Consider the following 14,139-nt stretch of genomic DNA (forward strand, 5'->3'; position numbering starts at 1 on the left):
CCTACAGCATGTTTCTCAGGAAATGGATGTTTAATCTGGGATCCTGGACCATATTTATTTTTGAGCAGTTCTAATTTGCCTTACAGTGTCTTTAGATATGGTAAAAGTCATTTATGGCCCATATTGCATCATTATGTTTTAAGCAGAACTCCCCACTGACTTCAGTGGAGATTACTAAACACAATACAGTCCTTGCTATTTTATAGTGTTATTAAACAGGTGCTGTATGTAATGCCAAAGGTAGTGAACGCTGCGCAGCTCAAAGCTCTTTAGGATGAAAGGTGCTATATTAATGTTAGATATTATGTCTGATGCCAGAAAAGGGCTGGGCTTGCTTTTTAGATAGAAAAAGAGGATACTACACAAGAAAAAATATTTTACTGTAAAACATTTTAATATTGCTGTGCCACAGGAGAGTAATGGAGGTTGGAATTTTGATTTTAAAACAGTATCTAGTTTAATAGTTTAACTCACAACACTATTGATTGGGTTATCAATTTTAGCACTTGTCCTCAGATGATTGTACCCTGACGGCAGGAAAGCTATTTGGTAGGTTTATGCTCCTCCTGCAATGGAGTGGGTAAGACATTTATTTAACACAAATCAACTACAGATTGTTTAATAGAGTTGCTCTCTAATCTGTCATCTTCAGATATCACATTGGTTTCAAACAAACAGCCACATGCAAGGGCATAAACAGTAGTTTTGAGAACAAAAAATATGCTATGCACCTCACAAAACAAGCCCCATTGAGCTTACAATTTAAAATTGATGGAACAGTGAGGGTCATAAATAGAAAAGATGGGTGTGGAGGGGGAAAAAGGACTGTTACTCAGTGAGGCATGTACACAACATGAAATTTCCAATTAACCTTTCTTTAAACATGCCTAAGATTCTGTAGATATGCCTTGTGATATATACAGTAAAGCAAATAAAAGCAATTGGGGTCAAATACCAATCTCAATTACATTGATGTAAATCCAGAGTCATTTCATAGATTCACAACAACGTAATTAAGGTCAGCATCTATCCTGTAAATCTGACTGTAGGGGAAGTAAAGCACAGAGACCCTGATCAAAGCTTTCCCGCAACACTACTTCCATGCTTATATAGTGAAGCCTACCTAAGTAGTAGGGTAATTTATTTAGTGGGACATACTAGTAGAAGTCTGATCTTCTAAAGAGGAACTCTTTGGGAGCACTGAGGAATTTTAGTCTGTCGATAGATCTGGTAATAGTGTTATCCTGACCAAAGAGATTTTTTTGGTATTATTGGGTTGTTTCAGTTATTGGTCAGCAGCCTGGGGGATGAGCCAGATACTATTAACAAACAAATCCTTAGGGTTTTCTTTTTTAATATCTCTAATTAACATATACACAGATTGCTATTTCTGGGTCAGCTGAAAATAATGGCCTGATGTTTTCTAGGATTTTAGTCATAAAGATTAGTCATAAAGAGGGAGCCAAAGGAAGAACATATGCTCCATCATGTCCTGACCTTATAAGTCCAGATAGCTTCTGATCAACCTGTTTCACATTATCTTAGCCTATTTATCGTCTTTCCTCTAGCCGCTTATGTCTGCTGTTGAATGTGGCAGTTGATTCATGCGCTAATCAGTTTTTCTGCATGAAAAGTTTGATTTGATTGGCTTGCTCCACAAACTTGTCTGTAATTCATCACTGCCCAAAGTCACAGTGACTTGAAACATCTAAGTTAGGTTTAATAGGATCAGTAATCACTACAGAAAGAGCGAGAAGCCAACTTTTCCTTTAAAAGCTGCACTTATCTGAGGCTAAAAATAGATCTGACCCCAAGCTTGTCTTCCTGAACCTCAGAAGACCACATTCAACCACGCAAGTGCAACTCACATTGAGGTCAATGGGAGCTATGCCTTACGCAAGAGCTGAGTTTGGCTCAGACCTCTGGCAACAGAAGGTGTATTTCAACAGGAGCCACTGCTAAAAATCTCCTGATTTGAAATGTATATTGATACTGTTAAAAAGAGAATTTAGTTCTCATTGGAAGTGCTGGATTGGCAGCCTACAATAGCAAAGTCCTCTCGTTGGCTGTAGAACAAGTGCAGCAGTTATATAAGCTTCCCATAATGGGGTGGGACCCATCTCTCACAAGCGCCTCCCTGGTCGAGTGTGTGGTGCCTGCAGTTCTCAGCTCACGGTGCTCCATCAGCCACTGCGCTTGTCAGGTGGGTCTTCGGTGACTCAGACATCCAGCCAAGTCATCCACAGTCCATGTGCAAACAAAACAAACCCCTTCTGGAGTACAGTGTCCAAATGGACCTATCTCAAAGCCCTCAGTAATGTCCTGTAGCCCTCCCTGCACTCAGACCCTTCACAGTCCAACAGGGCCCATCATGGTATCCCTCCATTGGCAACGTCTCTGTAGCCCTCCCTGGGCTCCAGTCCTCAGTCTCACCAACAGGGCCTATCTCAGTACCCCAGTTGGCCAGTTTATGTGCAAAGGTGCCTGCGCTGGGGCGGAGGAGCACCCCCCAGGGCTTCCTTCCTGAAGGCTCTTCACCTGCCCTTGAGTCCTCTGATCCCAGCTCTCCAGCTGGATCAGCCTCAGTTCAGCCCCTTCAACAGTTCCATGTACAGTCCCTTCCCTGGACCTGTCTAAACTTCCTTCTCTTAGGGCACAGCCACCTCCCAACGGCTATTGGGGAGAACCCAGCCCGCCCACTACTCTGGGTCCCAGCCCAGGGACCTTCTAAGTTTCAGCCACATGCCACATCCCTTTAAGTAACTGCTTTTCCCTGGACCACTTCCCTGTAGTCGGTCTTAGTTGAGTCCTGGCAATCATCCAGAAGCTATTCCCTAACGTTCCTTTTCCCTGACAGCAGCTACCTATCATAGTCTTGCTCCCCCCCAGTCCCTGCAAGCAGACTGAACTCAACCTGCCCTGGCAGCTCCTTATGTATGAGCTTGCTGGGCCCTGATTGGCTGCTTAGCCTGCAGCCTCACTCATTGGTTGGAGGGCCTCTCTCCTGCTCCTTTCCTGAGATGGGAGTGGCAGGACCCTGAGGCCTCCAGCAGGGGACCTTTGGACCTAGTCCACCCCATCACACTTCCTCATGCCACTGTAGCCATAGGTCAGGGGCGGGCAAACTTTTTGGCCTGAGGGCCACATTGGGTTTCCAAAATTGTATGGAGGGCCGGTTAGCGGAGGCTGTGCCTCCCCAAACAGCCAGGCATGGCCTGGCCTCGCCCCCTATCCGACCCCTCCTGCTTCTTGCCTCGTGACAGCCCCCCTGGGACTCCTGCCCCATCCAACCCGCCCTGTTCCCTGTCAGCTCCCCGAACCCCTGCCCGCCCCCCACCACCCAACCCCTGCTCTCATTCCTTACTGCCCCCCCAGGACCCCTGCCCCCATTCAACTCCCCTGTTCCCTGCCCTCTGACTGCCCCGACCCCTACCCACACCCTCTCCCCCAACCACCATCCCAAACTCCCCTGCCCTCTATCCAACCTCCCTGCCCCCTTACCATGCTGCCTGGAGCACTGGTGGCTGGCGGTGCTACAGCTGCACCGCCCTGCTGGAGCCAGCCATGCCACCACGCAGCTTCTGGGGCAGGAGCTCAGAGGCCGGGCAGGAGGGTCCCGTGGGCTGGATGTGGCCTGCGGGCCGTAGAGTGCCCACCTCTGCCATAGTCACTCTGAATAGACGCAGGAGTACCTAGCACTGTCCCACTAACCCAGCATTTGCTCATGCTTGTTTTCATGAGCAGCATAAGAGCAATGTGACAGTGTGAGGCAGGCACCATATCTTATGATCAATGGCAGCATCTCAAAGGATGATTGCAGGTTGTACAGCATCCTTTGTAAGGACAGAGACAGATAACTTTCTATCCCCAATCTCTCTCCGCCAATACCCCCATGATGTGCTAGTAAACACCAGTATGTGGATTAGTGATGACATTCCACCTCTCTTGTCAATTGCCTTCCCAACAACTTCACAATGGAATGAGGCAGAAATCCAGTTCCACCCCTTAATCCTTTAAACCCCACAGCTAGCCCCAAAGGACTCTACCTCTAACAATGACCCTACACAGGAGCGGCGCCAGGGTTTTTGGTGCTCTAGGCGGGGGTCCTTCTGCGCTCCTGGTCGTCGTCGTCAATTCTGCGGCGGGGGGTCCTTCCACGCTTCTGGTCTTCGGGGCACTTTGGCAGCGGGTCCCGGAGCAAGTGAAGGACCCACCACAGAATTGCCGCTGAAGACCTGGAGCGCGGAAGGACCCCCGCTGCCGAATTGCCACCCCCCCAAATCCTGGTGCCCTAGGTGACCGCCTAGGTCGCCTAAATGGAAGCACCGGCCCTGACCCTGCAGCATCAGCCCCAATTCCTGATCTTCCAGCACTAACACTACAGACCAGCACTGGGCCTTGCTTTCAGTAGCAGAAGATGTGTAGCCTTGCTCTTCTGAGATTACTGCTCTCAGGTTGCCCAGATGCAACAGCTGATGGAGGCAGGCTTTGGGGAACGCAGCCACTGGAAGAGAGGCAAAGAAGCCAAAGAAGTAATAAGCAGAGGACCATACCAGCTCCATATCCCTGGTCAGTAGAAGCACACACTCAGGCTATTTCCTTATTCCAAGAGTCGATAGGTGGCAGAATATATGAGTAACGTTTCAGCCCCCTTTTAAGGCAGTTCTCTAAAAAATTTTCATTTTCAAAGATACACTGTATATGAGAGCATGAGAGAGAGACTCTCTGGACAAGAATACAGAATCAGGACGAAACTATTTGTGATTTGACATATCACACTGAGTGCTATGAAGAACCACTGACAAAGTGCATTTCTTTGTTTAGATTTCATAAAATGCCTAGTCCCCTACCTTTGTGGGGACAAGCACATACAATGTTGGAATTGGTCAGGTTGGGAACGTCAGTGAAAGAAGATTGATCTATGCAGAGACAATATTTGATATGTTTAAACTCAGCTGCCAAGGAAGAATATATAACAAAGAAAGAGTTTAATAGAATTTGACTCATACAGGTGGAGGCACTCTACCTTGAAAAGCAAATCAAACCAGAGGAAAGCCGTTAGGAATATAATTCAATCCGAAAAGGCAGTCAGTCTGGATATGTTATACCTTGAATTCTGATGAGATACAGATGTAGGCAAGGCCCCATGTATTATTCCACAAGGCATCCTACGTATTGCAGCAGACCAGTGCTGAATTTGGTGGCAAATTAGGAATTATAGAATTATGTATGACTGATCACAAAAATCATTCAGTAAAGGCGCATTATTGACACCGCATATCTACTTTGCTTTCTGTGTCTTAGTTGAGACAGTGCAGACGATGGGTTCCTCTTCTTTGCTTCTACCAACATGATAATAAGCAACCATCATCCCGGATTTTCCTGCGGTCTATGGCTTCCTCCTTTGGCTTTTCTAGTTTGATTCCTGTAGATCTGAAAAAAATCTGTGTGCTACCTCCCTAATTCAAGTTCCTTGATGAAGCCAGGGTTTGGAAAGCCCAGTGGGATGGTAGCCTGTCCTGTCTTTACCAAGCCACAGTAAACAAATTACTTGGTAGATTGGACTAGAACTTGCATTCTTGTATTTCATTCTTAAACTATAAGGATGATAACAGATGTTATACAATGTGTTCACTTGGACTCTCCCAGCCTTGAGGACTAGACCTGATCAACAAGCACAGAACCAACATTAGCCAGTATCCAACTATGCAAATGGATGGCACATATAAAGACACGCTAATGTGGTACAGGCATTCCCTAGTTGCCAGTCTACATGGACAGTCTTATTCCAAATGTGGAATCCAGCTAATCCAGACCTTGTCTCAGTTGGTTTAAGAGTTTCATAGCTCTTAACCATTCTTGTTGTGACCATCTCTTTGTCTACCTTTCTGAGCTCAATTGCTTTCTTGGTCGCACAAAGCATAACAGATACAGTATACTGTAGTCTGGTAACAATATATAAAATATATGCAAATCAAACTTGCTTTATTGTCAGTGGTGCTGTCACACCTCCTGGCTTGAAGTAGTACCACCACCACCAAATACATTTCCATGATTTCCATCATCAGCACCCCCACTATAAAAATTGTCCCAGCACCCGTTTATTCATAGAATCATAGAATATCAGGGTTGGAAGGGACCTCAGGAGGTCATCTAGTCCAACCCCCTGCTCAAAGCAGGACCAATTCCCAACTAAATCATCCCAGCCAGCGCTTTGTCAAGCCTGACCTTAAAAACCTCTAAGGAAGGAGATTCCACCACCTCCCTAGTTAACCCATTCCAGTGCTTCACCACCCTCCTAGTGAAAAAGTTTTTCCTAATATCCAACCTAAACCTCCCCCACTGCAACTTGAGACCATTACTCCTTGTTCTGTCATCAGGTACCACTGAGAACAGTCTAGATCCACCCTCTTTGGAACCCCCTTTCAGGTAGTTGAAAGCAGCTATCAAATCCTCCCTCATTCTTCTCTTCTGCAGACTAAACAATCCCAGTTCCCTCAGCCTCTCCTCATAAGTCATGTGCTCCAGCCCCCTAATCATTTTTGTTGCCCTCCGCTGGACTCTTTTTCCAATTTTTCCACATCCTTCATGTAGTGTGGGGCCCAAAACTGGACACAGTACTCCAGATGAGGCCTCACCAATGTCAAATAGAGGGGAATGATCACGTCCCTCGATCTGCTGGCAATGCCCCTACTTATACAGCCCAAAATGCCGTTAGCCTTCTTGGCAACAAGGGCACACTGTCGACTCATATCCAGCTTCTTGTCCACTGTAACCCCTAGGTCCTTTTCTGCAGAACTGCTTCCTAGCCATTCGGTCCCTAGTCTGTAACAGTGCATGGGATTCTTCTGTCCTAAGTGCAGGACTCTTTATTGGTACTCCTTAGCATTGAACTTTCTATGAAACAATGAAAAACCTCCCCCGTTGTCCTCTCTTCTCTTCCCCTTCCTCCATTCATTATATTCCTTGGGACTCTTGTCCCTGTTTGCCCTCAAGTTAATCTTTTGAAATAATTGTTTTCCTTTCTCCTTTCATCCCCCTCCTCTTTCATTCCCTGCTCTGTGTTCCCCTCCATACCCACTCTGTCTTCCCCAACAACATCATGAAGTAGCCAGCTCATCTTGTGGGTATGTCAGTGTCTGCAGGATGGTCAGCCCCTTAGATATGCACTCCCAGAGTAGAGAACTTCTGAAATACAGGACACTACACGGACACACACACTGCAGCAGTTCAAGGTTGGCCCAAGCTCCGTTAGGAATTGAAGTAAGGTGAATGAACGTGAGAAGGATAGCATTGGCACACCAGTGCCCAGGAGTGAAGCCCATTATTAAGTCAGGGAGGAGGAAAAATGTTTGGAAAGTCTCTACTGTGTTATGGGCACTATCAGAATACAAATATTACATGATAAAGTACCAGTGGTACTGGACACAGTTGGTTAAGCCTAAAATTGAATTCTTCGCACAGCTTAATTGCATGACAAATTATAGGATTGCTACCCCAATCATGAATGAAATTTGTTGTGGTAGCTGTCATGTCTTTCCTCAGTTTTATTTTCTTTTATACTTAACTTATGTACAAGAACCTCAGCAATCCACACTAATTGCAGAAGCATGTTGCAAATTAGCATGCAAACCACCATGACAATAGCTGATGGACTCCTAGTAATGTACTGCAGTATAGGATATTTTGGAAAGGAAGTTTTAGTAAGTGCTGCATTTAGATCATATGTTTCCATTAAATCTTTGCTGAAGAACAGAGGCCCGAGAGATAGATGTATGTCAGTTACTGGATTTGCAAAAGAGAAGAATAAAAGTTAGTGAGATTCTACTGTAATATCTAATTTTATTCAACTTTTGGTTCTCACCCCTGCACACCTAACTTGGGGGAACTGCTGAAGTTAAAGGGAGTTTTCCCTCAGTATGCATCACAGGATTATGGTCTTAAAATAAACCAAGTTTTCCTAGGAGTAAATGGTTAAAAAAGCCTCAGATGATACACACATCCATTATCATAATACAACTATATAATAATGCAGAACACTCAAACCCACATGTACTAAAAAAAAAAAATCAGATCACCTGTTTACGCATGACTGATATGAGAACAACAAACTATTTTTGGTGACTCCATGCAGTGGCAGGGTGTTAGCATTGCTTACGCTAAGAGTGTTTCCCCACATCATCTGAGACTGGAAAACAGTGGATTTCCAGGATACAGGTGTGACGGGTTGGACCCCCCTTCCAGGATGCCACCTGATGTATTTGGGGTCCCACTGAGCCTGCCTGGTCCACTATCCTGGGCTCCCTCACCCGGTCCTGTTTGCTCTCTCTCCCTCCCTCCCATCAGCTCTGTGTGGGAAGACAGCTTGGGAAATTGCCCAGCATTCTGGTGCACACACCCTCTGGAGTGTAAACCCAAAATTATATTGTCTTGCGCTGCAGAGGGGTCTATACAATGTGAGCTTATGAAATTTGCCCCCCTCCCTCACTGTGGAAGATATGCACAGCTTTTTGCACCCCCAGTTATGAAGTACACCAATGGGGTTTTAGAATAAAAAAAAAAAAGTTTATTAACTACAAAAGGTAAATTTTATGTGATAAGGGATAGTAAACAGAGTAAAGCAGATTACTGAGCAAATAAAACAAAACACGCCAACTAGGCTTAATACATTAAAGAAATTGGCTACAAATAGTAATTTCTCACCCTAAATGTTGTTTTATGCAGGTTGCGGAGTTTCTTGAAGGTAAACTGCACTGCTTGCAGCTTAGAGTTTCAGGTATTCCTTTTCACAGGCCAGACTCTTTCTTAGCTTAGGTCCCATTCCTTCTCCCTAGGTCAGTCTTAGGTGTTTCCAGCACTCATCCTGAGTGGGGATTCAGTGAAGAACCAGCAACCTTGATTGACTCACTTCCCAGCCTTAAATAGGATTAACATATGGCAGGAATCTTTTGTTTCCCAGTTCAACCCCCACCCCGTCCTAGTGGAAAATATCAGCAGTCCAAGATGGAATCCAGTATCAGATGACATGATCACATGACCCTGCAATGTCAAAACAGCAACCCAGGTAACTTCTCAGGAGGGCGGGAGATTAGGATCTTCAAAAATCTTATTGTTCTCCCAATGGCCCATTCAGGCTGATTGCCTACTGTCTGGTGGGCGTCCCCCAGATGCAAACACTTTTGCAATTGATACAGAGCTAATATTCCTAACTTCAGATACAGAAATGATTCATGCATACAAATAGGATAATCATATTCAGTAAATCATAACCTTTCCAATGACAACTTACATGACCCATTTTGCATAAAATATATTTTAGTTATGCCAAATTCATATAATAAACATATTTCTATGAAGAATATGGGGCATGATGTGACAACAGGAGCTACTGATACATAAATTAACACAATATTGCTGGAGCACTGGAAATAAATAACTTGGACACAGAGACTGTGCTCGTCTGCTTACCAGTAATGATTACTTTGACTACATATGATTTGCAGGGATATCAAGGTTTATTTTTGATAACGGCAGTGGCAGTTTTTAGGGTTTTGCAACTTGGAAGGAAATGGAGGGGACAAAGGACTGGACCACATTTGCCGCTGGAGCCTGGCTATTTTTTGCACTTCTTCTCTTGGATAAACGTGATGGCTGTAAGACAAAGCAGAGCATTTAGCTATACATGTTAACCCTTGCTAGTATATGTGCTGAGTGAGCTCTATACAGTTCTACACTCTACTGGAAATATTTCTTACTGAGAAAATATTAATCAGACATGGTAGAAAAGATAAATTTTAAAACGACTTTTTGGAAGTTCTCCACTCTGACTTAGGAGGAAACAAAATAAGAGTTAGATTTCCTTTTGAATATTTGTTCCATTGTCTTTTCTAGGACATATCATGGTGTTTATTTCTATACCTGTTCAGCTTAATTTTCTGTGCTATTTACATATTATAAACTACATCTCCGTGACATCTCCTGGGTGTCATCAACAAGTTCAGTCCAAAGTTTAACGCATGACTATTATCATGGCTGTGATAAAGATGCCTGGATCCTGCTCCCGTTTAACTTAAGGAAAGTATTGCCATTGACTTGAAAGTCATTAGAATTGGTCCCAAAAGCTTACCGATAAATACATTATGTGCCAATTCTTGCAAGCTCTCACATGCAGAACTTCCAATGATTTCAACAGGAGTTCCAGGTGCTGAGTGTTAAAAGACTGGACCCCCGATTACCTCATTCAAAGTGGAAACCTAGAAAGGGCCACAAGCTCATGGGGATTAAACTCCTGCAATTTCAGAAGTGGTCTCCTCTAGGAAGAGGGGGCTTTAGGAGTCAGAGTGGGAAAGACCAAATCCTGCCAATCATAGGGTATGTTTACACTGAGCTGGTGGTGTAATTGCCAGTTCGGGTAGACATGCCAGTGCTACCTCTGATCGAACGAACGTGTTAAAAATAGAAGTGTAACTACAGCGGCACAAGCAGCAGGATAGGCTAGCCACCCAAGTACAATCCTATCTGAAACGCTAGATATGTACTCGGGGTATCTAACCCCTCCAACTGCTCTCCCTGCTGTGCCTACTCTTCCATTTTTAGTATGTTAGCTCATGGAGGAGGGGGAAGAAGAAGTTGTTCCAGGTATGGACCATTTCTGAGAAAAAACTAGTTTTTAGATAAACTGTTTAGTGATGTTTATGTTTACTTCTCTCTAAATATAAATATATAAGAGAGATTGGGTGATCCCATGATTTCTGCCACTTTGAGTAGCATTTCAAACAGCAAATGAAAACTTGCCCTTCTTGATCAGTTTGGGTTCCAATGCAGATCTGAAACCATAAGGATTGATTTGGATTCATATGTTTGAATATGAACCACTTGAGAGTGCAGATTTTAGGGGTCTGGTTTGGGCTTATCTCTAAACAGAAGGAGAAATACCTGTTGTCCAGCAGGTATACATGGTACCTCCAGCAACAACTGATTGGCTTTATTGGGTTTGATTTGCAGTATGTATGGTAAATGATTTGTCTTTAACTCTTAAAGCTTTTCTCTCTTCTACTCCCACCCATTCATTTTTTTCTTTATTAGGTAATCTGATTGTTTCGTATGGAGCTGATATATCAGAAAGGGTGCAGCCTGATATGGCATTATGGAACACAACTGGAGATGATGGGATGTTACATTAAATATTTCTGGGATAGATGTGCCTAACACAAATCCCCAGATCTAAATGCCATTACACTTTGGACAAGCTTGTATCGGTCATGGTCAGACCTATTTCTAGTTTCAGGTAGCAAAAAATGGATTTCTGTGTATTCACATCAATTGAATGGAAAGAGGAAAGAAATTTATGTAACAATAAGGATGGGCAAACATTCTGGGGCTAAAGTGAAGAAATTGCTAATCCACTTACCTCATAAAATGTATGACGCTTAATCCTTTTGAAGATAGTGTCAACTGAGTCTTGCTTCTCTTTTGACCCCAACTGGTGGAGAGGTTTGTGACTTGTTAGACTGAGAACCTTTGAAAAGTAATTTAGAGCAGTGAAGTTACAGAATAGCCTCCTATGAGCACACCAGTTTGTATTGATAACTAACATCCTGTATAACAAAGTGTTTCTGAGACTCTTAGCTCACTAAACCAATAACATCTGATTCTGATCTCACTCTCTCATAAAAATCCAATGGATATCTCTTGACTTCAGCTCAATTTCTCCCAATTCATTGAAAGGGGAGTTCAGAATCAGTCCCCCCTAGTATTATTTTTTCTTTCTGTGAGAAAGCAGGGTGCAAATTTCCAAAGCACATTAGCTGGAAGTGGAAGATCATCATGTGTGCCAGATCGGCTGGATGCTCTTCACCAGCTCTCTGAATGCTCTCCTATCAGTTGGGGGCAGATGTACAGCTATGTGACTGAGCAGCATTTGGGCCTGTATCGCTAATGCAGTTTTTTATATAAATTAGTAAGCCAATTAAACTGGAATGAAAAGTCCCATGCAGGTTTAGCATTTGTATGCTCAGTGGGACATGGTATTAGCATATATTGCCCAACGCCTTGTGCAAATAGAAGCAATGGTCTTTGGGCTGGTTGAAAGAAAAGAGATTGAGCATAAATTTAAGGTCATGAGCTTTGATAGGAGAAGTACAAGGCTGAAAGACTCACCTTGCAGAATGGTCTTTTGATCAGTCTTCACAGGAGGCGCCCTGTTATCATGCTAACTACCGTTGAATGGAGATGGATAGGGAGTAATTCAAGCCAAGTCAAAAGAAATTAAATTGAGAAGTAGACAGTTTATAATAGCAACTCACAGAGTTTGTGATTTTAAAAGTTATCTAATTTTAACAGTTTTTGCTATATCAATGACAATGCTTGAGGTATAAAAGCAGATTAACTTGAACTTACCTTGTATATAGGTATAGACCCAAACACAACACCAGCCTCTTTGTTTCCTGACTTGAAACTTTCCAAAGGTTGTCTATTAACCTTAAAAATAGAAAACAGAGTCAACATATTTCCAGTTATAGGCAACAGCAAGATAGTAGAGTGGAGTTTCCATAAATCTGCATAGGTAACATTCACTCCATATTACTAAAGAAAAAAAAAAATCACATCTGCAAGTTGGGTTTGTGTCCAGTTTTGTTTCTTTGCCATATATAAAAATGGCCTGGGAGGTTTTTGTCCAAAAAATGGGGGATGGGGTTCTGCTTGTTTTATAGCGAATGGAGAGTTGACCTAATGAGGTCGAGACCTGAGCCAATGAGGGCAGGAAGGGGGGGGGGGGGGAGAACTTTTAGTTCAAAACTATTTGAAAACATATTTAACTCCAATGCCTCATGAACACCTGGAACCTGGGAAAAACAGACATGCCACTCTGGATATAGCAAAAGTTTAAAAAAACCTGATTTTTCAAAACCCTTCAGGCATTCTTTATACAAACATAAATATGCCAATGAGGTCATAATCTCAATTTAAAAAATAATTTTTAGGTCAGTTTTAGGTCAGTCACCATGAGAGGATGGGCTGGGAACTCCCAGGGGACCCCACTCCCAACTGACAGTTTCATTTCAGAGGAGTCAGGTGGGAAATCTCTCTTTGAGCATGCAACCCTTCACTCTTCAGCTGCCTATTAGGAAAAAAAATAGGGGGAACAAAATGACATTTCTGCTGTATGTTGATGGAAAGGCCAAATTTGTGCAAATGTTGGATGTACTTTGATAATTCATCCATGCAAAAATATGACTGCTAAAACCTACCTAGGTTATTAGAGTCCATGAATTTGACACTGGAGGTCAATAGCCTTATATGATATAGTACTGATTTCCCACTAGGAACACAATTTATGATCATGCAATAGGGAAAAATATATCTAAAAATGAAATACTGTCAGGTTTTCATAAAACGCTGAAATATGCATTTTCTGCAAAATCAAATTGCATTTTAAAGAAAGTCCCTAATTAAATTTTATATTAATCCTTTTTTATAGAATCCTCTGGTAGATCATTTAAGTGCACATGCAATTGTTGTAGTTTAAGAGAATTCACATCCTCGGAATTAAAAAAATCCCTCATTAATTTCTTCCATTTATCTCAGGTTTGACTTCTTAGCTTCAGCACTGATAGCATCACAGAATTAATGTTAATTTGTTGAGGTGCATACATGTGATTTGCAAGTGCCTATGCAGACCTCTAGGTATTTACACACACCTTGAAGAATACGCAAATATGCTGAGATGTATTTACATGGTCCCCTATAGAATAAGCAAGATTGTGTTAGGACTTTCAGAGGTGTCCATGAATTAAAAAAGTAACTGAAGACAAGAGCAGTCTCCTCTTACGTGATGATATGGCCTCTCAGCCCGATCATCTTTTTCAAAATTACCAACTTAAGTAGTATAAGTCACAAGCTAAAACGCAAATCAGAAGTCACCAGAGCACACACCTGTTGAGTTGTCCCACATTCTATTCAGCCATTGAGTTCACTTCAGTAATACAGTATATTTTAATATTATATGCCATCAGTATTACCCAGTATATTCTTTTCACATTGCTCTCCCCCTCTACTGTACCTAAAGCTGCCATACAATAGAGTTGGGTTCTAATCACCAATAGTTCCTCGCTTTGTAGGGAACATTCGACTATCCCA

At 42.9% G+C, this 14,139-nt stretch overlaps 1 protein-coding gene across 1 annotated transcript in view; it reads right to left on the reverse strand.

Annotated features, from left to right (window-relative positions):
• Positions 1 to 8,111: 8,111 nt before the first annotated feature.
• WDR64 (WD repeat domain 64) overlaps positions 8,112 to 14,139 on the reverse strand; it is a 122,906-nt gene continuing 116,878 nt past the window's right edge. The window contains exons 26-28 of the mRNA XM_034766871.1: positions 12,400 to 12,480; positions 11,411 to 11,518; positions 8,112 to 9,651 (exon numbers count right to left, since the gene is read on the reverse strand). Of these exons, the coding sequence (XP_034622762.1) occupies positions 9,544 to 9,651; positions 11,411 to 11,518; positions 12,400 to 12,480 (297 nt within the window). The 3' untranslated portion in view covers positions 8,112 to 9,543. The remainder of the gene's footprint in view (positions 9,652 to 11,410; positions 11,519 to 12,399; positions 12,481 to 14,139) is intronic.

Source organism: Trachemys scripta, chromosome 3 (assembly GCF_013100865.1).
Source record: "Trachemys scripta elegans isolate TJP31775 chromosome 3, CAS_Tse_1.0, whole genome shotgun sequence".
NCBI lineage: Eukaryota > Metazoa > Chordata > Testudines > Emydidae > Trachemys > Trachemys scripta.